The sequence below is a fragment of the Crocuta crocuta genome, unplaced genomic scaffold (genome assembly GCF_008692635.1).
Source record: "Crocuta crocuta isolate KB4526 unplaced genomic scaffold, BGI_CrCroc_1.0 scaffold97, whole genome shotgun sequence".
Lineage (NCBI taxonomy): Eukaryota > Metazoa > Chordata > Mammalia > Carnivora > Hyaenidae > Crocuta > Crocuta crocuta.
Window position 1 is genome coordinate 8697537 of NW_027531999.1, and position 26033 is coordinate 8723569.

At 40.7% G+C, this 26033-nt stretch overlaps 2 protein-coding genes across 4 annotated transcripts in view; one reads left to right on the forward strand and one right to left on the reverse strand.

The window, feature by feature from the left end:
• The window catches only part of XPOT (exportin for tRNA), a 161151-nt gene extending 148399 nt beyond the window's left edge, over window positions 1-12752 (reverse strand). For all 3 annotated transcript variants that reach the window (XM_077775250.1, XM_077775249.1, XM_077775248.1), the window contains exon 1: window positions 12667-12752. The gene's annotated coding sequence lies outside the window, so the exon portion shown is untranslated. The remainder of the gene's footprint in view (window positions 1-12666) is intronic.
• A 117-nt stretch (window positions 12753-12869) lies between these two features.
• The window catches only part of KICS2 (KICSTOR subunit 2), a 19023-nt gene continuing 5859 nt past the window's right edge, over window positions 12870-26033 (forward strand). The window contains exons 1-2 of the mRNA XM_077775256.1: window positions 12870-13209; window positions 18801-19086. Coding sequence (XP_077631382.1) covers window positions 12975-13209; window positions 18801-19086 — 521 coding nt within the window. The 5' untranslated portion in view covers window positions 12870-12974. The remainder of the gene's footprint in view (window positions 13210-18800; window positions 19087-26033) is intronic.

Sequence of the window (26033 nt, forward strand, 5' to 3'; positions counted from 1 at the left end):
TTCGGTCACAAAAGTAGATGCTTAGACAGTGACCACAACTTTCATTAAGGATAAGAATCTTATCTCCGATTACAGAACAGCTTCCAAGAGTGCTGAGTGCTGATATCTCTGAAGTAGCCCTAAGTTACACTTGAATGTCATCTCCAAAGGGAGGTAACATATGACAAGACAAGATGGATATTTCCTCTTGGACAGATCTCAATTTATATAAATTGATTTGTATAGATGGAGATTTACATAAATTTACATTTATAAATTTACATTACATTTATGTAAATCTCCATCTATACCCCTATGAGACTGTTATATACTGTGCTGAGTACCAGGTGAGGTACCATGAACAAACAATGAAATAAAACTGAGATCCTATAGGAACTTAGAATTCAGAGGCTAAGAAGTAAAAATTATGGAATGGAAAACAAAGTAGAATTGCTTCACAGAGTTATGGAATTTTAGAACTAGAAATATTTTAAAAATCATTAACTGATTTGCAGAAAAAACTGGAGCTCAAAAGGGTTAGTAGTTTGCCTGAAGTCACACAGTGAATCAGCAGCAGAGCCCACAGATATCAAGGGGTTCATCTACCATACCATATGTAACAACCACTAAGCATCAGTTCTATGCAAGGAAATATACTGCTTAAGAAAACACATGTAAGGGGCGCCTGGGTGGCTTAGTCGGTTGAGCGTCCGACTTTCGCTTAGGTCATGATCTCGAGGTTCGTGGGTTCGAGCCCCGCGTCGGGCTCTGTGCTGACTGCCAGCTCAGAGCCTGGAGCCTGTTTCAGTCTGTGACTCCCTCTCTCTCTGACCCTCCCTCTGCTCACGCTGTCTCTCTCTCTCTCCTAGAAATAAATAAAACATTAAAAAAAAAAAAGAAAAGAAAACACATGTAAAATGCCTAGCACAATGTCTGGAACCACCAGCTGTCATCGTTATCACAATCATCATCATCATCATTGTGGCTAAGACTACATATTTTGGTATTAGACCCTGATGTGAGTCCCAATTCTGTCACTTGGTTGTAACTGTAGATAACATACTTACCTTGTCTAAGCCCCAGTTTCTTCATCTATAAAATGGGAATAAAAAAAGTGGACACTATTAGTGTCTACCTAATAGAATAGTCGTGGGGACCATATACATACTCACTTGAGCGTATGTACATGTACACATATGTTGAAACTGTTCAACCATTAGCTGCTCCATAGTATTTACGAACCTATCTAAGTACACAGAGTCAAATTAGAACACACACATATAGAGCATTGGTGGAATATTTCTTTGCTCCGCCTAAATGAAAACCAGGAAGTTAACATTTATGGAGCATTCATTGTATACAGGTATCAGCTCACAAGAGTAGGGAATGACAAAAACAGGAGAAGAGATGCTATTTGAGATGGTATAATACAGTAACTGTTATTCTCAACAAATATACACCAAATGCCTACACGATAACGAATACGACTGAGTTTGTGTTTTCAAGGAGCTTGCAATCTAGTGGAGGAAGGAACCAGGCTGTTACAATGTGGAGTGATGCACACATGGCAGGGCCAGAGCTTAGAGCTATGGGAGCTCACAAAAGGGTATCCTATCTGGTAAGGGTGGAGGTAGGGAAGGGAGCATCAGAGAAGGTTTCTCAGATAAAAGAATAAGGAGTTGGCCAAATACGAGAAGGGTTGGAAAGAGCCTAAAGGCACAAGTGTGGTGGGTGCTCTCAACTGGCTCTCAGCATCCACTCCAAACCCCGAGTGTGCTTCCTGATCCTGCGGGGGCTGAAGAAGGAAAACCCACATCTCCCCCCATCTCCCTGCAGTTAGGGTTCTGCTCTTGCCAATGAGAAGCACGTGGAAGGTGGATCTGGGGCTGGAGTCATTCACTTTGTTTCTGCTGCAACAGGACACCTGACTGTTTCACCTGCGGACCCCCAGGGCTTTTCTGCAGCGCTACTGCAGTGTCTAGGTACCAACCCCGTGGGTGCCGAGAGGTCGTCACAGGGGAAGCAGTGTTTCCTGATCCTTGGATCACAGCTACAGTGGCAGGACTTTGAACTCTACGGCACCACTGGAGTCCACTGACTGCCGCCTTTCTCATGACGGCAGAGGTATTCTTGTCCTAGGAGTCACTCCTGGAGACCCCGTAAGCGACCCAACCACCTCCCTTGCCAATGGCTTGCTACACTCCTGATTCCCTGTATTAAATCCCTTTTGGCTGAAAATGGCGTGAGTGGTTCCTACTTCTTGCACCTAATACACCAACAAAATACAAAAACTATGAAATGAGCCATGAATAATCCAGTTTGTGGGGTTAGTAAACTTCTGTTAATGGGCCCAGGTAGTAAACATTGTAAGTGTTGTGGGCCACTTATGATCCTCACCTCACCTTCCTCGCCCAAGCTCCCTGCCCCCACTCCCCCACCCCCAGGGCTAAGTATATTCACACTGTTGTGCAGCGATCTCCAGAACATTTTCATTTTGGCAAAACTGAAAGCCTACACTTCTTAAATAGTAATCCCTCATTCCCTTTCCCTCTCCCCTCCTCTCCCTGGCAACCACCATTCTACTCTCTGTCTCTACAAATTTAACTATTCTTGATATCTCATGTAAATGGAATCATATGGTATTTAATTTTTTTGTGACTAGCTCATTTCACCTAGCATCATGTCCTCAAAATCCATGCTGTAGCATGTGACAGGATTTCCTTCCTTCCTTTGTAAGGCTGAATAATATTCCATTGTATGTCTGTGCCACATTTTGTTTATCCATTCCTCTGTTTATGGGCATTTGGGTTGCTCCCTCTTGGCTATTGTGAATAGTGCTGTTATAAACATGAGTATGTAAATATCTCTTCAAGATCTTGCTTTCAATTCTTTTGGATATACACCCAGAAGTGGGATTGCTGGGTCACACGGTAATTCTAATTTTTAACTTAAAATTTTTTTAACATTTTTTAATGTTTTTTTTTTTTAATTTTTGAGAGAGAGAGAGAGACAGCGTGGGGACAGCTGGGGAGGGTCAGAGAGAGAGGGAGATAAAGAATCTGAAACAGGCTCCAGGCTCTGAGCTGGCTGTCAGCACAGAGCCCGACACGGGGCTCGAACCCACGAACCGTGAGATCATACCTGAGCCGAAGTTGGACACTTAACCGACTGAGCCACCCAGGCGCCCCATTTAAATTTTTTTTTAATGTTTATTTTGTGTGTGTGTGTGTGTGTGTGTGTGTGTGTGTGAGAGAGAGAGAGAGAGAGAGNTCAGCACGGAACCCGATGCAGGGCTCGAACTCGTGAACCAAGAGATCATGACCTGAGCCAAAGTTGGACGCTTAACCGACTGGGCCACCCAGGTGCCCCTCTAACTTTTAACTTTTTGAGGAACCACCACACTGTATTCCATAGCGGCTGTACTACTATACATTCTTACCAATAGTGCAAAAGGGTTCCAATTTCTCCACATCCTGTTTACACTTATTATTTTCTGGTTTTTTGATCATAGCTATCCTAATGAGTGTGAGGTAACATTTCATTGTGGTTCTGATTTGCACTTCCCTAATGATTAATGATGTGATGTCAAGCATCGTTTCATATGCTTGTTGACCATTTGTACATCTTCTTTGCCCATTTTAAAATTGGGATATATGGGGGTGCTTGGCTGGCTCAGTCTGTAGAGCATGCAACTCTTGATCTCAGGATCATGAGTTCAAGCCCCATAATGGGCATGAAAGAGACCTAAAATTTTAAAAAAAGTAAAGGGGCGACTGGGTGGCTCAGTTGGTTAAGTTTCTGACTTTGGCTCAGGTCATGATCTCATGGTTTGTGGGTTTGAGCCCCGTGTTGAGCTCTGTGCAGGCAGCTCAGAGCCCAGAGCCTGCTTCAGATTCAGATTCTGTGTCTCCATCTCTCTCTACCCCTCCCCTGCTGGCTCGCTCTTTCTCTTTCTCTCTCTGTCTCTCTCTCCCTCTCTCTCACACACACACAAAATAAATAAACATTAAAAAATTTTTTAAATAAAAAAGGAAAAAATAAAATTGGGGTATATATTTTCTGTTGCTATGCTATAGGAGTTCTTTATATAATCTGGATATTAAGCTCTTATCAGATATACGATTTCCTTAGGCGGCTTTTTTCACTTTATCCTTCTGCCAGTTCAGTTTTAGTCTGTGCTCATGAATGGCAGTGTAGTCTGGAGCAGCTGGCAAGCAGTCTGGCCATATCTGGAGCTATCTTTCATCGCAAAGATGCTAGTAAGAATAAGCCAGAGCATTTCTAACTTGAGACATATCAGGTCCTAGATACTCTGTTCACTATGCCATCAAAAAGCATCCCCATGCCTTTACTTTGAACCAGAACCAGCCAACCTGAGGCTTCTGGGGCTGCAGAATTAGAAGCGGTCTCGAGACTGGGTGAGTAAGTGGCAGTCACGGAGGTGGACTCACCAGATTCACTGGTGAGTTTTGCACTGTCAGTACCTGCCACTAGAATGCTGGAATCAAACTCAAATACAATTTCATTACCTACTTTGCAATTTAACACTGCTCTTTTTACTTCAAATGGCAGTTCAGTTCAGCTTCTTTGATTCTCCATGTTTATTCTGAGAGAATAAAATATCCTAACTCTGGAGATATTAATAATTTCCAGTCAGATATATGGAGAGTTAATTCTTGACTTAGTCTAAAATGCACCCCAGTTCACACAGTAACTTGCTCCAAAAAGCCTGGCTGAATCTGTATTAGTGGATATGAATACCATGGCATGGTGCACTTGCTAAAATATCCTATTTGAAGAGATAAGTTTCTGATGTATATAAAAGGCCTATTTTCTCTTCCAACTACTACTGTCTTTTGGAACAATTTAGGAAGACTTACATATGCTATTTTTCTGGTCTCCAAAAGAAAAAGAAAGTGGGAAGGTTAACAACAGAGCTGCATATGGTCAAGAAGAAGAAATGTTGTAAATGCAGGCTCCTAAATCTCTTCCTCCCTGATTTTTATGTTAAGTTGTTGCTATTCAAGTATTTCCATACAATGTTTGTCACTGCATTACCTTTAATCACATATGTCAAGGAACAGGGACTTTTTAAAAACAAATTTGTAGACAGAGAGAGCATGTGAGCAGAGGAGAGAAGCAGAGGGAGAGAAGGAAAGAGAAAGAAAGAGAGAGAGAGAGAGAGAGAGGGAGAGGGAGAGAATCTTAAGCAGATTCCATCCACACCGAGCACAGAGCCCCACATGGGGCTCAATCCCATGACCCTGGTTGGGATCATGAGCTGAGCTGAAACCAAGAGTCAGACACTTAACTAACTGAGCCACCCAAGCATTCTAGGAACAGTGACATTTATAAATGATTTTAGCTGTAAATAACAGAAAATCCAAAAACAAGTAGGTTAAAAAAATTTCTTTCTCATCATAACAAGAAATCCAGAGATAGGTCATTGCTGGCATTGGTTTAAATGCTCAATTTTCATTTCAAAAGCCTTGAATTTGCTTGACTTTTCCTTTAGGGATAAAAGATGGCTGCTACAGCTCTAGACTTGTCCCTGCTCACAAAGCAGAAAGACTAGGCAAGAAATACCAGTTTTGACTGTCTCATTTTATTTGGAAGGCAATACACGTATGCCTCCCTTTCCTGGAACTTCTCCCTCAACCTCAGTAATCTTCAGTAAGATGAAGAAAACAAAACATTTGGGAATATTTGGTTTTCCTATCCTATAGGAAGACAAGCAAGAGGAAACCTGGGAATGGATGTTGGTCTGTTGAGTTCTAGGGTCCACCACAGTGAAAACCAGGAAATACAGAAATATCTGAGAATCAAGATTAATGGAGTATGATGTGCCACATGAATCCCAGGTGGCTGTTAAAAATTGTGGTACGGGGCGCCTGGGTGACTCAGTCACTTAAGCGTCCGACTTCAGCTCAGGTCATCATCTCATGGTTCGTGGGTTCGAGCCCTGTGTTGGGCTCTGTGCTGACAGAGCCTGGAGCATGTCTTCGGATTCTGTGTCTCCCTCTCTCTCTGATCCTCTCCTGCTCATGCTCTTACTCTCTCTCAAAATAAATAAAAACATTTTTAAAAATTTTAAAAATTGTGGTACAGAAACACACTTAGGGGCATGCAAAATTATTCATGGAAATGTTATCAATCAATAAATGAACATATAAAACAATCAGTAAGAAAACACCAAATTTGTTGGGATGAAAAAAGTTTAGACAGATTTTTAAAAACGTACACCCGGAAACTCACATTACAAAAATACTGACTTGGTTGGGTTTTCTAGGAAACAGACTGAGGCAGGGATTTGCATGCAGGTGCTTTACTCAAGAGTGCTTTCAGGAACAGCCCCTCCCAGGAGGCAGGACAGGGCACAAGGAGGTGAGCTGCAGGGATGGGGCAGAGGGAAGTGAGGTGCAGGGCACGTGCTGCAGGGGCTTTAACCAGTTCGTCCCATGGGGAATTCCAAAGCTGAATGCCCCAGATTGTTACAGTTGAGGGACTCAGCCTTGTACCTCACAACTGACCAGTCACTGGATTTGAGTGGCCCCCAGGGAGAGACGATAAGCCAGGATGAGGCAGTTTCCTTCACAGAAGGCAATTTTGGAGAGAAACAACTGTGAGCCAGCAGCAGCCAACTGCCCTGGCAGCCATAGCTTGGGGTCTGGGCAGCACACTCCGCATCCACGAGAAATGTCAACCGTGATTATCTCCGGGTTTGGGGATTAGGCTTGGTTTTCTCTTTTTTAAAATAGTTTCCAAATTTTCCACAACAAACAGAGTATTTTTGTAAGGATTAAAAATGACTTAATTCATGTAAAGAACTTAGCACAGTTCCTGGAATTTATGAAGTATTCGATATGTTTAATTGTAATTATTGCTTACTTAGATATACATGTAAAACTTATGAAGAGAAAGTGTAAATGTGAGTATTGTCAAGAAGAAAAGTATGAAATAGGATTAAAATAATAATAGACTTTGCTGTTCATTTTGGCTAATTTTGTTTTAGCTGTGAAATTCTTTCTCTTAGGATATTGTTTCTTTCTAGCATTGTCCCATAGAACTTTTTGTAATAATAGAGATGTTGGCATCAGCATCACCCATTAGGGTAAGTCACTAGCCACGGTTGTTACTGAGCATTTGAAACGTGGTTAGTGCAAATGAAGAACCAAATCTCAAATTTTATTTAGTTTTAATTCATTTAACTGTAAACAGCCACATATTGCTAGTGGCTACAAATATTGGACAATGCAGCTCTATACTAATACTAATCAACGGTTATTTAGGGAACAGACCTAAACTATTCTTTCTCTCTTTAAGCTTGGATTAGTTTCCTCAACTCATCATCCAGTATAATCTCCTAATCTTGATTTCAAAATCACATTATATTTAGATGTGTAAAGAAAACAAAATGGGAAGAGTTAATTAAGTGTAAAAAACAAACCAGTTTTTTTTTTTTTAAGTATACTCTACAACCAACATGGGGCTTTAACTCATGACCCAAGACCATGAGTCAGTCACATGCTCTACCGACTGAGCCAGGCAGGCGTCCCTGGTCAGACTTTTTTTTACATGCAACAGGAAGGTAATTTAGTTGAAAGTTAGGTGCTAAAGAGCTATATGACGTATTGCTAACTGTCTGGAATTTTTTAGTAAATAATCTGAAAAGAAAATTAAAGAGGTTGTTCCATATAAAATATCTGGTTCCTCTTGGTAAGCCAAAAAAGACTTCTCACTGAAATCATATCTTTTTTCCCTTTAAAACAAATGTTTACTTATTTTTGAGAGAGAGAGAGAGGGAGTGCACGCACGTGGGCACACACATGCGGGTGAGCAGGGGAGGGGCAGAGAGAGAGGGAGAGAGAGTCCTAAACAGGCTCATGCCATCAACACAGAGCCTGAGGCAGGGCTTGAACACATGAATCACAAGATTATACCTGAGTGGAAATCAAGAGTCAGATGCTTAACCAAGTGAGTCACCCAGGGACCCCTGCAATCATATCTTTCAACCATATTGTCAATATAGTAAGAGAGACACCTACAGAAACCATCTGAAAATGCCTGAATAACAATGTAGAAGTCTATTACCTCTCAAGTGGGAGGCCTATATGTATGGGGATAATTCACTAACAGCAGCCATGCTTGAAGAAGAAAGAGACATAGATTTTGGTTTGCATTTCAGCCTTGCCACGTACTTACTGACTGTGTGTACTTGGGACACATTACTTAATTCCTCCACAATAAAAAGGTGATAACTACACCTTGGAAAGTTTGTTGGAATCTTAGTGAGATGTAAAACATCTGGCACACAGTAAGTGCTAAATCAATGAGTTTTATTATTATGCCAATATTATATCAATAAAATAAAACAGCAAAAGTGAAGTGAGTCCAAATGATATAAAATTTGAGTGATAATTAACTGGTATGATCATTAAGTTGCAAAATTATTTTTGGTATATGTTACTTTATTTTTTTAATGTATGTTATTTATTTATTTACTTGTTTATTTATTTTGAAAGAAAGAACCTGAACATGAGAGAGGGAGAGGCAGAGATAGAGAGAGAGAGAGAATCCCAAGCAAGCTCCATGCTATTAGTGCAGAGCCTGCTTCAGGGCTCAATCTCACAAACCCTGAGATCATGACCTGAGCTGAAATCAAGATTTGGATGCGTAACTGACTGAGCCACCCAGGCAACCCTGTATGCATTACTTTATGTGTCCATCAGCCACACATAAATATAGTCCACTGTATCAAATCAATGACAAAAATGGATGCTTGACTAAATGAATGAATCATCACCTTGCCTGTTCTTAATGTTCTTTTGTCCCCAAAAGGGGTTGTTATCGCTAAAATGGTTTGGTCACTGGCACTGTCACTAGAGAAAGTTTCAAGAAGCTGTAAAGAGCAGTATCAAATCAATAGTCATGAACAGAACTGTTTTTGTAGACTTAATAGGAGAGATCATGGCTGAAATTAAGAAACAACTTCTTGAGCAATATGATAAAGATGTACTTAAGGGCTACCATCTTTAGATGTTTTTAAGAAGATAGACAATTCTCCAGCTGAAAATATGACCCTCATCTGTGGGAGTCAGCCTCTGGGATAGCCTCTACCAATCCCTGCTTCCTAGCATTCATGCACTTAATTACTTTCCTGCCCAAATTCAATCAAGGCTGGCTCTGAATAAGGCCAATGTGATGTGTAAGTTCCAAGGCTATGTCATAAAAGGCACTGCAGGTCCTGCTTTGGTCTTTCAGATCATCACTTCCTCCACAATAAGCCAGGTGCCACACTGTGAGGATACTTGGGCTGTCCTGTGGAAAAGCCCCTGTGGCCAACAGATCAAGCCAACTTGTCAGACATGTGAGAGAATCATCTTGGAAGTGGATTCTCCAGCTCCAAATAAGTCTTCCGATGACCACAGCCCTAGCCAACAACATCTGACTTCAGCCTTCTGAGACTGAAACAAGTATCCAACTGAACCCTTCCTGAGTTCCTGACTCAGAGACTGTGAGAGATGATAACAGGACTTTTATTGTTTTAAGCCACGAATTTTGGGTTTATTATTTTTAAGTTTATTTATTTTGAGAGAGAGAGGGAGAGGGAGAGAGAGGGGGCAGGAAGGAGAGGGAGAGAGAGAATCCCAAGCAGGCTCTATGTGGAGCATGGTGCAGGGCTCAAACCCACAAACCATGAGACCATCACCTGAGCCAAAATCATGAGCCACATGCCCAACCAACTGCCCAGCCACCCAGGCACTCCTCGGTTTTTTTTCTCTTAATGTCTATGCCCGATGGAAGGCTTAAACTCACAACCCTGAGATGAAGAGGTGCATGCTCTACTGACTGAGCCGGCCAGGCACCCCAAATACTTTTTTAAAAAAGTAAACTCTACTCCAATGTAGGGCTTGAACTCACCACCCCAACATCAAAAGTCACATGCTCTACCAACTTAGCCAGCCCAGTACCCCAGGGGTGTAGTTTTGGGGTTATTTGATATGTAGCAAAGGATAGCTAACATCATCAACAAACATTTATTGCTACTGTATAAAGTATCCTGTTTATAGGCTGAATCATAAGATCATTCAAGGTAACTTCCTGCTTTATAATTTTAATGTTTTAACAGGCTGACATGACACTATCTTTTCCTATAAAATTCTTATGAGACAAGGAGAATTAGCCAATCAAAAATTTAGCAAATATTCACCAAGTTCAACGTATTATACTAGGTGCTTTGCTGATTAAAAGATATGATGATTCTACTGATAACAATAGTAAAAATGACAGACATTATTAATACTTATTAAGCATGTACTTATCTTAGATATTGTTCTAGACACTGTACATATATTCTCATTTAACCTTACTGTATATTGCCAAATGTTTTCCAGAAGGTCATACCAAGTTACATTCCCATCTGCAAAGTAGAAAAACAAACTCACTGCATGACTGTCAGTACTTAAGAATTTTTTTCAAAAAAACCTGAGAGGTGAAAAATAGAATAGTTCAAACTGCATTTTCTATGATTACTACATCTTAAAATGTTGAGCAAATTAAATTTTTGTCTAACATATGTCACAATGTTGGCATGGTGTTTTCTTAACATTTTATAGTCAAGTCAATCCCTTCCTTTGTAATTTCCTCCAAGTCTTTTATAATTAAAAGGCTCTATCCTATCCCCAGATCAATTACATTTTCACTTGCATTTGTTTTCTGGTTTGTTTATGGTTTTGTTTTTTACACATGTAGTTATTTTTTTTAAGTTTATTTATTTTGAGAGAGAGAGCACGAGAGAGAGAGAGAGAGAGAGAGAGAGAGAGAGAGGAGGCAGAGAGAATACAAAGCAGGCTCTGTACCACCAGTGTGGAGCCCAGTGTAGGGCTCAAACTGTGAGATCATGACCTGAGTGGAAACCAAGAGTGGGACGCTCAACCGACTGACCCACCAGCTGTCTCTGTAGTTATTTTTAAATGTTTGAAAGAGCGTGTGGGGGAGAGGAGCAGAAAGCAAGGGAGACAGAGGATCCAAAGGGGGTTCGGCACCGACAGCAAAAAGCAATGTGGGGCTTTAACCCACGAACCATGCGATCATGACCTCAGCTGAAGTCAGATGCTTAACCGACAGAGCCACCCAGGTGTCCCAGTTATTTTGTGTTGCAGGACACAGGAGATTTTTTTTTTCCCGCCACAAACATGTCTCCTTCACTATTAATTAAGTTTTCCTTTCCCCACTGAGTTATGATGTCACCTTTATTATCTTAGGAATTCTTATATTACTTCGGTATGCTTACAACCTTCATGACCCTCTTTCACTGTCTGTTGGCTTTGGTGATAGTACTACACTCTTTTTGATTACTACTTTCTACTCATTCATCAAGAACCATCACATTCTCCTTCTAGAAGTCTCCCTTATTCTTCCAAAAAGATATGATTGCTGCCTCCTTTTTAACCTTTATAACACATAAAGTTCTGCCTTATATCACAGCTAACATGGTTGATCATATCCAATTATATTCTTGAGAGTAGGTAACAGGTGCACTATATATGCATTAAAACTAAATGGTTGGATTTGCATGAAAAGGTGGTGATGGCAAAACAGATTTAGTTTGACCAAAAAAAAAAAGAAAACAGACAATTCCCTCATTTTGACAAATATCACTGTACTATCCATTATGAAATGATTATAAAGGTGAGTGAACTCTAGATTCTGACTTGGGGAGTTCACCACTTAGGGCAAAGAAGCATATGAATTCATGTGATTAAATAGTGTTGACTAGTGTAAAATAATCATGTACAAGGAAGGAGAAAGGAAAAAACTGAGTAAGTAGTGGGCAGAATTTCAAAGCAGTGGACATACCTATGAGCTGGGTTTATGGTGCTTCTTTTTTTTAACGTTTATTTATTTCTGAGAGAGAGAGAGAATCCAAAGCAGGCTCCAGGCTCTGAGTTGTCAGCACAGAGTCTGACGAGGGGCTTGAACCCACAAACTGGGAGATCATGACCTGAGCCCAAGTGGGATGTCCAACTGACTAAGCCACCCAGGTGCCCCTGGGTTTACGGTGTTTCTTAAACTTCAAGGAATCTGTGATGAATCTGAATGACACAGGGCATCAATTCAGAACCGTCAAACGAAATTTCATTAATTTATCGTTCTTGGGAGTCATTTTATTTTATTTTTTTTACAAATAGTTTATTGTCAAATTAGTTTCCACATAACACTCAGTGCTCATCCCCATAAGTGTCCTCCTCTATGCCCCTCCCCCCCTCCCCCCCAAGATCTTGGGAGTCATTTTAAAAGGAAGCCTAACGTAGTTTGGGTAGTATGGGCAAGATGAAGAGCTCGGCTTAGAAGCTGGTCCCCTAGCGCGAACCTGAGACGCTTTACGCAGGATACAGGGGCAAATTAAGGCAAAGTTTGTGACTGGGTGAAAATCAAACATGGAGATAAGATACAAACCTTTATCAGTATCAGGTACTATAAGCCACTTACTTGCGTTGGTTTAAAAGGTATGAGAACTGACTCCTTGTGAGAAGCACAGTTCCAGCCAGTAGCTTCATCTTCGCGCCCCGCCCTCAGGCCCAGGCGAGCCCAAGCCAGATGTTAAGACCAAGAACTACTGACGTCAAGTAAGCGTGACGTCACCAGCACTGACGCAGTGTCACAGGGAGGGGCCTCTCAGCTCACCTCAGAACGCAGTCTGGTCCGCGGAGCAGCGAGTTGACGTCTCGCGTTCTGTCCTAAAGCTCCGAATAGTCAGCACTACGGGAACCGAAGGCCGAAGCTGCTCAGGAGCTGAAGACCGGCCACCTCCCTCCTTCTTTGGCCCTTACCGGTGTCCTCTCTAAGGCCCAGGCGCGGTCCAGGCAGCAGCGCGCTCACGAGCTCGCCGCTTGCGGCGGTCACGCGCACGCACGCTTGTGCGCACGATCCCCGAGAACCCGGAAGTGCGAGGGAGCGGAGAGCCACGTGGGTGGAGCTGGATCGCAGCTCGCATGGGGGAGTCTATCCCGCTGGCCGCCCCGGTCCCGGTGGAACAGGCGGTGCTGGAGACGTTCTTCTCTCACCTGGGTATCTTCTCTTACGACAAGGCCAAGGACAATGTGGACAAGGAACGAGAGGCCAACAAGAGCGCGGGGGGCAGCTGGCTGTCGCTGCTGGCGGCCTTGGCCCACCTGGCCGCGGCCGAGAAGGTCTATCACAGCCTCACCTACCTGGGGCAAAAACTAGGTACCTCCGCCCCGCCCCCCGTGCCCTTTGAGGAGGAAGGAAAGGGGTATATTCCCCGATCAGCAGTGGCTTGGGTTCCCTGTCTCTGTCACTCCTAGCCTCAGTCTCAACTTGGCACTCCCAATTCTCCCACCGTTCCCTTCCTTCCCTCGGCTGCCACAAACCCCGCCCACTGGCCTCCGCTGCTGATAGATTGGCGGATCGGGTGGATGCTGTTTGCAGGGCTGTGCTTCAAACCGATGGGTGTATCCGTTTTGCTCAGTGCATGGATTGGTGCCATAAATGAAGTTAAGCAAACTGTATGTCTTCACTCTTCTGACCCGTGACACTGTGGCCAGAGGAGCAAAACTTGGCAACACAATCTCGTTAGAATTAACGAACACTTTTATCCGGCCTCTTAAGGCTAAGGCGCCCCTGCGAGTTGCAGATGGAGTCCTACCCCCTCTTCCTAGGCTCTCAATAAATATTTAATGAATGAGGAAATGAATACTGGACAGGGAAGGCAAGAAATATGCCTAACACTAGCAAGAAGGGACTTAGGGGGGAAATGGTAAACACTCTTATTCCATCATAAATCTTGCCCCTGAAAATAAGATTTAAGAGCTGATTCAACTGATTTTCACTTAGAAAGTAGAAACAATTAGTATGAGTAGATCAGAAGGACATAAAATAGGTGAAAGCCAAAGGCTATGCATACAAAATATTACTACTTAAAATGATCAACAATAAATACTATAAATCCCAGAGCTTTCAAAGTTGTGTTAGTATTTTGGCCTATTTTTACACCCTTTCATTATCAGAGGCACAGGGTTGGGTATGAGTGAAGAACACATATATACAATATAGAATAGAAAGGTAAAATTAAGTGCAGATTCCATTTTGATTTTTAACTCCTAGTTTCCTTACATTGCTTGAAAGTGGCCATGTACATATTGCTTTCAGTAAACACCCAAGGGGTGGGGCTTTATGAGATCTTAACTTCGGCCTTAGCTGTTCAGATAATGACTTGTTATTTAGTATATTGACTTATTGGCTAAAACTGGTCAGATAGATTCACCTTGTGTATTTCTTCGACCCCCTTTTACAATGGCACGTCTCACAAATTTGCAGTTGCTGTTGCAGTGTTCTTATTCCCCTTTCTACAGATTGGCAAGTTGTCTGTGCTCACAGGTGTAGGTAGTTGACAGATCTCTAACCAGAATACCTGCTTTTGAACTGTCAGATTGTGTTTTTATCCATGTGATTGATAAGAAATTGGCATATGTATTATACTTTAAATCTACTTTGTATATACAGTTGACCCTTGAGCATTAGAGGCTTGAACTGCCTGGGTCCACTAATACACAGATTTCTTGCCATAAATATAGTACAGTAAATGTATTTTCTCATCCTTTATGATTTTCTTAACATTTTCTCTTCTCTAGTTGACTATAAGAATACAGTACATAATACATATAACATACAAAATATGTGTTAATCTACTGTTTATGTTACCATCAAGGTCTCCAGTCAACAATAAGTGATTAGTAATTAAGTTTTGGGTAGTCAAAAGTTATACCTGGATTTTTCACTCTGTTGGAGGAAGTCAGCACCCCAACACCTTCCTCCATCACCCCCAGCTCTGTTCAAGGGTCAACTCTATAGTTGAGAATGCAGAGAATTCTGGCTGTAGAATTGAAAGTGGTTAATTTTCTGGCAGTTTTCATTGTTTCTAGAGTCCTTCACTTCATGAAGAATGGTGATTGACCCCAGTGCCATGATTCTTAACTTTGTAAAGCTCATCTATGAGAATTTGATGAAACCCATGGACTTTTATATGGAACATATATGTGTTATACAATTTTGCATTTAATCTGGGAGGGTTCAGTGGATTTCCTAAAGCCTATTTATGGACCCCAGCTTAAAACCTGCTATTCTAGTTTAAGTTGTATGTGTCTGGTTGGTTTTTGGTAAACAGAACTAGCTGCCCTGTGTGTAGGAGCATGTGTGAGACCATCACTGTCTCTGACTTGGTTCTGTGAAATGGCCCTTATTATGTAAAGTGACTAGTTGTGCATGGACCCCCAGCTTGCATGGATGAACCTGAAGGCTGCACCTTGAAATTGACCCAGGAGCAATTTACACTATGGAACATGCCCAGGCATAGTTCAGGCTCCCAGGTGATCTGTCACTTCTGAGTAAATGTCTGAATATGGCATGTTTGACTTCAATGCCTCATAACTTATCTCCCATAGTATAATATAGTAAATGTAGGTTACAAATGTAAAATTTTAACTTTGCAGCAGACATCTCACTGTTTTTTGATACTGAAATGTTTGTGGTATCAACATACTTACAATATGATTTTGTGATTATTAGGTTAACTCCATTTCTTAAAACTTTGGGGAAAAGTTTTTGTGTTGCCACTTAAGACATGCCCACGTTCTTCAAATCCTTTGCTAATTAGAATGTTTGTATGGTTTTCTTTAAAATGCAAAACAAAGAAGTTTTATGTGTATTTTCAAACATTTCAAACATGGTTCAAAAAAGTGAGTCTTTCCGACCTCACTCTCAAGACCAGTGTTTATCAGAGACTTTAGCAGTGAATCCTGTTTATAGATTGCACATGCCAGCAAACACTGCTGGCAAAGGACAGGCCTCACAGGGAGCCTTCTGTTCCTCTACTGGCTCAGTTCTGCAAATTTTGGGGTGGAGCCCTTATCTTGGAGCCTTCTTTTCCTTTGAGGGGAGAATATACCTGTTTGGGGATGGCTTAAAATCTGCCATCTCAATGCCTTTGGAGGATTTTAGGTCATACATTTCTCCCTTTTTTTCATTACTGGAGAGCTGCCTCAACCTCCGGCTGTTAGAATTTAGCATGGTAGAAAATGCCTTGAGAACTGATGCTTACAAATGATCATTAACAAGAAGCTGTGGAATAAAATACTCAATTAGATGTTTCACATACTCCTTTAATATAATTGTAATGACATTTTGTCATGTGAGATGGGCCATAGAAATCTTGAGAAATAATGAGGATTCGATACATACAGCCTTCTAGAAATAATTCAAAATAACTACATTTTGTAAATTCAAAACATTGAAAAGAGGAAGCTGTCTGGTGTCTCTGATGCCTTGTTTCCCAGGATGAAGGCAGGCCCGTCCCTACTGGATGTTCCTGACCAGGATAGTCAGCAATACGACTGTGCTCCTGACAGCTTGCTGAACAGAGACTCGTTTAAAAGAAATGCATTGGTGGTCTCTCCCTTCCTTATAGTGTCCCTTCCCTTGGTTTCACATACTAGTGATCGATGTTTATTGATACGCATTTCACGGTATTTTTGTATTTATGTGGTGTTTCCACTCCCGCAGGTAATCTAAGGGATCAGATAATCAGAATAAGGGTAATCTGATGAAAATCTTTATTTTTCGCCAAGTTAAAATTTTCACCAAGGCCATATTGTTTAACAGCGGAGGTGACTACACAGTTGAAGTCACCTGGCTATCTTTCAAATAGATAGCTATTCTTTTATACAGTATGTGAAACTCCCAATTTACCATAGAGCTCTACAGGCTCACTTAGATAGTGTTTGGAGTTTTCTTATAGCAGGTATGAATGGAAGGGAATATTCGTGTTGTGAAATATGCACTTGGCTCCAGGCACATCGCATACCAAATGTTATTTCCTTTTGCCTTCTTAGCAGCTCTGTTACTAGTTGTCTGTTAAAAACAACAATGAAGACTCAAAGTGGCTAAATCATTTTCACATCACACAGCTTATAAATTCAGAAGCTGAAATTTGGAACTAAGTTGGATTTCCAGAGCTTTTAGTTTTTTTTTTTAAGATTTTATTTTTAAGTAACCTGTACACCCCACATGGGGCTTGGATTCAACAACCCTGAGATCCAGAGTCACACACTTGAGCCAGCCCAAGGATTTTGTGTGGTACTCTTTATTGCCTTCACCTAAGAGAGTTTTTTCTGGAACTTGAGCACAGAGGTCTATTTATTCCATACTGTAGCTTTACAAAATCTGCCACGTTAGACTGAATACAGGCAGGGAAGGAAGGCAAACCCTTCAGTGTACAGTCCTGTGTGGGATGTTAGTGCTGGGGTCAGTCCTCCTGTACCACATGGTTTTTGCTATTATTAGGAGGAGGGATGATTTGAATGCTAGTCAGCTTGTTTAGGTAGTATATTGAAGAAAACATTTTTTAAGTATTATTAGTTTATGAAATAAGTAGTAGGTAAGATGACCAACCGTCTGGGTGTGCCCAGGACGTGGGACTAAGGGTTTTCCGAGAAGCCAGACATTCAGTCTGCCCAGACCTGGAAAGTCATGGGTAAAGTGGAGCAAGGTGGTCATAGTAGTAGGAAGGGATGTAAGATTCATTTCTTCAAACATAAACGGGGCCCTAAATTAAAAACAGCATTGTGAGATGTTTCAATTATTAAGGGGATATTTTACAAATCCCTTGATAAATAATTTTCACTCCTAATTGATATGTTTAGAATAGTGATAAATTTATTCATTAAAGCATTCTGTGTATATCAATAGAAAACTTAAACTGTCACCCATCTCTGAGGTTTTTATATATTCCTGAGAATTAGTGTTTTAAACTTGCCCTATTTCTTTTCACGTTCCTAATTTCTTGCCTGTGACCCTTTAGTGGGGTGCAGAATTGCCTAAGAAAACATCTATGAAGCTGAAGCTGGCTCTATAATTATTAGAAATAGAGCTCATCATGTATTAATACAAAAGTAAGGAAATGATGTCTATGCCACTTGATTCTTTTTAACTGTTGAAAAGGATGTATTTGGGTTTTTTTCTTTCTGATTTGCTTTGGAACCCCTGAGTTACACCAGCAGTTGTTTGTAATTTCTTCCTGCTCTTAATAATTCAGTGTAGTGCTTATTTTGTTATAACCTATAGTGTCAAACTTGTCAAGAGTACCAAAGATTTTAGGGCGCCTGGCTGGCTCTTGATCTCAGGGTCATGAGTTCAAGCCCCATGTTGGGCATAGAGATTACTTTAAAAAAAGGACTAAAGACTTCTTTTCCTCTGGAACCCCAGTAATCTGTGTTCTTGTTTAAGGGAGATTCACATATGTATATTTTCCATTTTCTGGTATGCCTTAAAAGGCAAGATTCAAAGGAAAATGCAACTCTAATGGAGAAATAGAAATTTCTAATTTATCAGGAATAACAACAGTGTTTTCCAATCAGGTATTCTTTTTTGTTTTAAATATATTTATGTGGAAGGAGGGCTATTTAGATCCACATTGATGTCACTTACTAGGTTAATTATCCTCTGAAATAATGAGTGAATCCTCATTGAATTGGGGTGGGGGAGAATTGGTGCATGGGTAAGGAAATCATCCATAGGTGCACTGCTACACTAATGAGTTGTACCAGGCATTCCCTTCTTATTCCCCAGTGAAATTATGAGTCACAAAATATTTAAATTCCAGACTTACGAGTCAGAGAATATGGTGGATGATGATAACTCACTGAGCTCAGTAGGCTCCACTCCTTTCCTTTTGGGTGCTGGGAGAGGTTTTGTCCTGGTTTCTCTTCCTTACTTGTCATACGCTAATGTTATTTGCCTACCAGGGGGCCAGTCCTTCTTCAGCAGGAAGGATTCCATCCGCACCATCTACACTTCCCTGCACAACGAGCTGAAGAAGGTGGTGACTGGCCGCGGGGCGCTCGGCGGGACCGCCCCTCATGTGGAAGAACTACTTTCCCACCTGTCAGAGCAGCTCTGCTTCTTCGTTCAGGCCCGGATGGAGATCGCAGACTTCTATGAGAAGATGTACACCCTCAGCCCACAGAAGTTCATCAATGCTGAAGAGCTCGTTGGCCTCTTGGACACCATCCTCAAGAAGTACAGCTCCAGGTAAGTGTAGGTGAGGAGGGAGGGAGGGACAGATGTGACAGCGTCTCACTCCCACACAGACTAGGTCTTTCCCCCACACTCATGAAAATCTTTCATTAAACAACTGTGAAGTGGAGAAATAGTTATTTTACATTTTATACGTATTAATTAAGCACCAAGTATACCTTCTTTGGGCTTCATTAACCCCATGCTGAGTGGATACTTCTCTAAACAATGGCCAAAGACCAAGAGTGGAGTAATCCTTAAAAGATGTATTATAACTGATTTTACTGCTTATAAAATCTCTCTCACTTGAGAGAATTGTGTATAAAATAGTGACTTTTTAACAAAACATTATTCAAATAAATGTCCCTTTCAAAGTAATCACCTTGGTGAGTTATCCACTCATTCCTCTGATGTGACCATTACTTAACATGTGTTGGAAACTCCTTTATAATTGCTTTCAGTGCCTGTCACGTGGTTTTGTTTTTGTTTTCAACTTTCTTAGTGGAGATAGGCATCTGTACTTTGAGGAGGGCATAGTTGAAATTTTCTGATAGTCAATAAGCTATTTGTAGCCAATTTCATTTTTTTTTTAAAGACTTTGATCAGCTGTAAAACTTGTCTTTGAAGGCAATTGCTACTTTAAAAAAAAAATGAGCCTGGAAGTATTGCTCACTTCCTACCTGAAAAGCAATACCCAAGGAATTGGAGAAGCATTATGTGCTTTTATTCAGCTGTAGAAAGGAATGAAGTACCCACACATGCTATAGCCTGGATGAACCTTAAGTAATTATGCTATGTGAAAGAAACCAGTCACAAAAGATCACATAGCATATCACTCCGCTTATAGGAAATGTCCAGGATAGGCTAAGTCATAGACACAGACTGTAGCTTACAAATGTATAGACACAGAAAATGGTTGTCAGGGGTTAGAGGGGAAGGTGAGAATGGGGAGTGACTGCTAATGGATATTGAGTTCTTTTTGGGGGAGAGGGGTCATGAGACTCTTCTAAAATTAGGTAGTAGTGATGGTTGCACAACCCTGATTATACTAAAACCATTGAATTCTATACCTTAAAAGAGTGCATTTTGGGGCACCTGGGTGGCTTAATTAGTTAAGCATTTGACTTTGGATCAGGTCATGATCTCACGATTCGTGGGTTCAAGCCTGGGATCTGGCTCTGTGCTGATAGCTTAGAGCCTGGAGCCTGTTTTGGATTCTGTGTCTCCCTCTCTCTCTGCTTTTCCCCAACTTGTGCTCTTTCTCTGTCTATCAAACATAAATAAATGTTAAAAAATTTTTTAAAGTATATGTATACGTATTAAATAGCATTATGTATATGAGTTAAATAACAAAGCTATTATTAAAAACAACCAAACCAAACCAAACAATGATCTCATGACATCACGAGTTTGAGCATGGTGTCAGGCTCTGCGCCGACAGTGTGGAGCCTCCTTGGGATTCTCTCTCTCTCTAGCTCTTGCTCCTTCTCTCTCCCTCTCTGCCTCTTTCTTGCTGTCCCTCAAAATAAAGAAATAAACTTTAAAAAATAAAACCGTGCAATAAACACACAAACATCCTTTCCCTGGACTCATATTATTAAAATATACCATGTTTGTTTTAATCTTTCTCTGTATAGAATTTTATTTCCCCCACTCCTGCATTGTTTGGAAGTTATATCATCATGATACTTTACCCCCAAATACTCAGATTGTGTTTTCTGAGAACTATACAAAACCGTGACAGTTTTCTCAGGAAATTCAGCACTGATTTTCTACCATCTGCAATAAATAGCCCATATTCAGAGCTCTCCTTGTCTCCAAAATGTCCTCTATAGTTATTTTTTTATTGTCATGTACTATTTTATGACATTTAAAATTTTTGTGTTATTTATTTTTAGTAGGTAATACATTAATAAATCTCAAAATTTATAAAATACAAAAGAATATCTAGTGAAAAGTGTCCCTGTCCTTCATCTAATTCCTCTCTTAAAAGGCAATGAATGGTGTCAGCCAGTTCTTCCTACCCTTCTAGAGGGATAGTCTTTGCATATAAAAATACACATTTTCTTTTTTTAAACAAATTTTACATGTTAGAAAATTTCCTGTGTTTGGAAATACTTTATTTCTTCCTAAAACCTGATTTGTACTTTTTTTAATAAAATAATTTTTTGAAATCCAAAAACAAAAGTACAGTTGGAGATAATGATTCTCAAGGGGAAGAGATCTCATGTGGTGATTCCCAAATGCTAATGTGAAAGTAGTTTGCTGAACCATTTGGGAAGTTTAAGAAAATGAACCATACCTGGGTCTCCCCACCACTTACCCCAAGAAAGTAAAAATTAATGATCTTGGATTGGTTGTCTGGAAACCTGTATGTTTTAAAAGTTCCCTGTGATACTGAAAATAGTCTACATGAAAAAATTGTTGGGATAAACAAGAGAAAGTTGCCAACACTGGGATATACTAATACTGAACCTTAACAGTGTGTGTGTGTGTGCGTGTGTGTGTGTCTGCTAGGAATGATAATCACTATTTAACTATTTTCATTTTTATTTCATTAGATTTCTGATCTATTATTTTTTTAAAAAGTCATTTATTTGTTTGTTTGTTTAGAGAGGTGGGGGAAAGGGGCAGAGAGAGAGAGGGAGAGAGAGAAACCCAAGCTGGCTCCACGCTATCAGCACAGAGCCCGAAGTGGGGCTCAAACTCACCAACTGTGAGATCATGACTAGAGCCAAAATCAAGAGTCAGAGGGCTCAACTGACTGAGCCACCCAGGCGCCCCAAGATTTGTGTTTGAACCATCTTTGAGACATTCCACTTCCCAGAGCCTTGGGCATTTCTTTCATTTCCTGCAAAAGTCTTGCTTTCATTCTTGAAGCTCTTAGGGCAGTACGTGGCTGTACCCCTCATCCTTCTGAGTGGATACGGATGGAATCTGATGGATCTAGGTTGCAGTATCACTTAGGGTCAAGGTGTTTTCATCCACAGTCTCCATCTTCCACCTGTGCTGCCTTTATGTAATTAATAGGGAGTTACCGACTATAGATACATCTATACCGACTATAGATACATCCTAGCCTGAAAATTATCTCATTTAGAAGCCTTGGGTTAGTTTGAACAACATAAATTCCTTGGTTAAGAAATTTTGAAAAGTTGAAATTCTGTCTAATATGTTGATTTGGTGGGGGAAGTGGAATTATTTTAGGTATAAATTAGCATGCTTTGCCCTTTGCCAGGATAATATCATTTTTTCTGTAGACCTTTTGATTTGGTATCTGTGTGTATACAAAACACATTTCTTTCACGGTTCCAGTGTTCTAGAGAAATTTTCATATTTTGGTGTTCTGTTGTATTGAAAGAGTTAATCCTCTCCCCAGAAGACCCAGTTTATCTTTCAGGGAATGTTTATTTGTCCCAATATATCTGATTCATGTCAGAACACTTATAAAATATTGTGTGACTCTTTCATCTTTCCAATGATGAAATGCTTTTGTATTAAAAAATTAACAAGCATGATGTATATCATAGAGTCTAAATCTCTGGCCCTGATTTGAGATGCAGATCCTGTGTGAGATATTGCAAGGTCCAGTCAGCTTTCAGAGATGAATGAGAAGCATCTTTTGTTTCTTTTCTTTGGAAGTCAGTTGTGTTCAGAGTAGCACAGTGTTAAATAAAGGTTTCCGCTTTTGGTGAACTTATTACAGCATTAAGCAAATGTAAATCATTCCTTCAGAATCACAATCAGTTATGATGCTGCATTTCAAATTGAATTAATTAACATGAGTCATGTGAGTTTTTTTGTGTGTGCCCTTTAGAAGAAAAAAATATGAATTTAGCTCATGCAGGATCAGGATATCTGCTGATGAAGTTTTGGGGTGATGGGGGGGGGTTGTAGTGTCCGAAGCCTATGACCAAGAAAAATTCTTGTAGATGTCTCCGGTGCAAAAGGTGATTTTGTTAAATCCTGGGGAGAGGACCCATGGGCAGGAAGAGCTGCCCTGGGGTCGTGATGGGTAACTCATTGTACACCCTCAAGTTGGGAGGGGGTCAGGGATAGAGTAAATCTCTATGGAAATTTGGAAGCAAGGTTTCCAGGACCTTGAGGGGCTAGCTGTTGCTAGGGAAATGCCATTCATTACCATTTAATAAAACCTCAGCCATGAGATCCTTTAGATCAATATCAGGGGGCCATAAGCTTGGAGTATGATTGTCAGCATGTATCTTAGGGCAGTTGAGATAAAGGAAGTTGACTTACAGGATCCTCGAGGTTGGGGTAACGTTAAACTAAGGTTCTCTTTTGCCCCCAGCAAAGTGTCATTATCGAGGCAGCTGAGTTCCTAGAGGGAGGTCACTCTGCTGATCTCAAGGACTTGTCAGTGGGCTGTAGGCAGTAATGGAATTAAATTTTTCATTTGCCTTAGTTTCCCACATCACCACGGCAAGCACTTAGACTACCTTCCTTTGTTCTTGGGCAGCCAAGAAGGGTATTATCACACATATTCCACCTGGCCGGGGTGGATCAGCCTGTATTTTGCCCTCAGCTTGCCCCATGCTCCCTCATCACTACTATTCCTTGAATACTTTTAGGGTTTTTTTTTCCCCAAGGAAGCATCAGTGGAATCTTTTTTGATTCTGTAGAATTCATTTTGAATTTACCTACCTGTGTTGTACAGTAGACATAAAAGAAGATTTTGGCTAATTTTTCTGTTTCATAGTTAAAATAAAACTAGAAGACAGGTTATAACTGAAAAATATTTACTCTCCTAAATCAAGAGTATAATTTTAAGAAGTAATTCTTCTAAAGAAGTAAGCAATTATTTATGCATTCTAGACAGCTTTTTAAAATCCCTCTAGTGTGGCAGTAATATATCATTAAGAAACTTATATCCTTTAACTATGATTTTATAGCTAGATTTTAAAGAACTTTTTTTTGAAGATTTTACTTTTAAGTAATCTCTATAACCAAAATGGGGCTTGAACTCATATTGCATACTCTACCGACTGAACCAGCCTGGTCCCCCAAAGAACATTTTTTTAAATTGAGTTACATAAAATTTTTGTTTGCATTTTAGGGAGCACAGTTTTTTGATCTGAATGCTTCAGATGACAGGATTCTCACTAAGGGCAGAACTATGATTTATTTATGCCTTGCACCCTTTTCCAAATTTTTCAAAAAATTTGGGACGATAAGTGAAATTAACAGTTGGTTGTGTGTATATCGTTCAACAAGGTGAATTTTCACGCACTGAAAATTTCATGAACAAAACCAACAACAGTTCAGTTTCTGTGGGACACATTCTACTCTAGGCATTCAGCGTGTCTTGATTTTAATACCAAGGACTAATGGCCTTCTGTGGTCTTGCCCCAGCCTATCTTTTCAAATTCACATACGTCCCATCAAATGCCTTAAATTGTACCCAAACTCTTAGTAAAATGGAAGAAGCTTCAAAGAGAATTCTTTGAGGATTTTAAGCAGAAGCCAAAAACACTCCATACTCTAATGTATTCCCAGTAAGTATTTGCCATTTCCTACCTTGGTCCCTTATTTGTTTTGCCTGGAATGTCCTTGAACTCAGAGAGGAAGAAAATATCGTCTCCTTCTACCCTTCTAAATTCTCAGCAGGGGGCCCTTTACAAGAGACAAATGAACAAGAGGAAAACATACCAGGGTATCTAATGTAAGTTTTATGTGGCAGGGGAGCCTTCATAAAATCATGGAAACCCCAAGATGCTATTAAACCTGTGCTTTTATGGTAGGTTTTGTTATAAAACAAAATTCAGCTGAATACATTTGAGGGTGTAAGAGTTGCTGGGAGGTGTACTAGGAGTGTGGAAGGCTGGGGGGAAGCAGCAAGGCCCGTTCTTTCACATTCCTCTGTGTCCCTTGGCTTTGGAGGTAAGGATGTTCCTTTTCTTCGGGTAGTGGAAGGGCACCTCTCACTTGGGTTTTATGACCTGCTTCAGGAGAGGGTCAGGAGGTCTTTCCTGCACATATTCCTCAAAATTATTCAGCTTAAAATAGTATACCAAGATGTATATTTTGGGATAGTATATTCTGAACCCCGTCATATTGCTGTGTCATGTATCAGTTGCTATTGCCACAATAATTCTATATAACAGACCACCCTAAAAGTCACACTTACAGGCTTGCAAGTCTGCTGGAAGTTGGTCCGACAGGCCGGCTTAGCCGGATGGCTCTGTTTAACTCTGTTGGTCTCAGTGGGCTTACCTTACTACTGTCAGCTTTGGACTTCGTCTGCTCCACATGTGTGTGTGCATTCTGAGCCCAAGGTTAGCAGGGAGGCAGCCACACAGTGGCTACAGCCCAAGTGCAAAAGAACAAGCCCAACCAAGCTTGTTTGAAGCTTTTGCTTGTATCACCTCTGTTAACATGTGTTTGCTTTGACCAAAGCAAGTCACACGGCCCAGTCCATAGTCCAGGGATGGAAAAGTACACTCTGCCTCTGATGGGAAGACTTGCAGAGGGTGTGGAATCAGAGGTGATTAAGAATGGGGCCAGAGGCACTTGGGTGGCTTTGTTGGTTAAGCGTCCAACTTCAGCTCAGGTCATGATCTCACAGTTTGTGGGTTCGAATCCCATGTTGGGTTCTGTGCTGACAGTGTGGAGCTTGAAGCCTGCTTTGGATTCTGTGTCTCCTTCTCTCTCTGCCCCTTCCCTGCTCACACTCTGTCTCTCTCTGTCTCTCAAAAATAAATAAACATTGAAAAAAAATTTTTTAATAAAAAAAAAAAAATGGGGCCAGAGGGGCTCCTTGGCTCAATGGGTTGAGCATCCGACTCTTGGTTTTGGCTCAGGTCGTGATCTTATGGTTTGTGTGTTTGAGCCCCATATTGGGCTCCATACTGACAGTGCAGAGCCTGCCTAGAATTGCCTCTCTCTCTTTTCCTCTCTCTCTAAATAAACTTAAAAAAAAAAAAAAAAAAAAAAAAAGGGGTCCA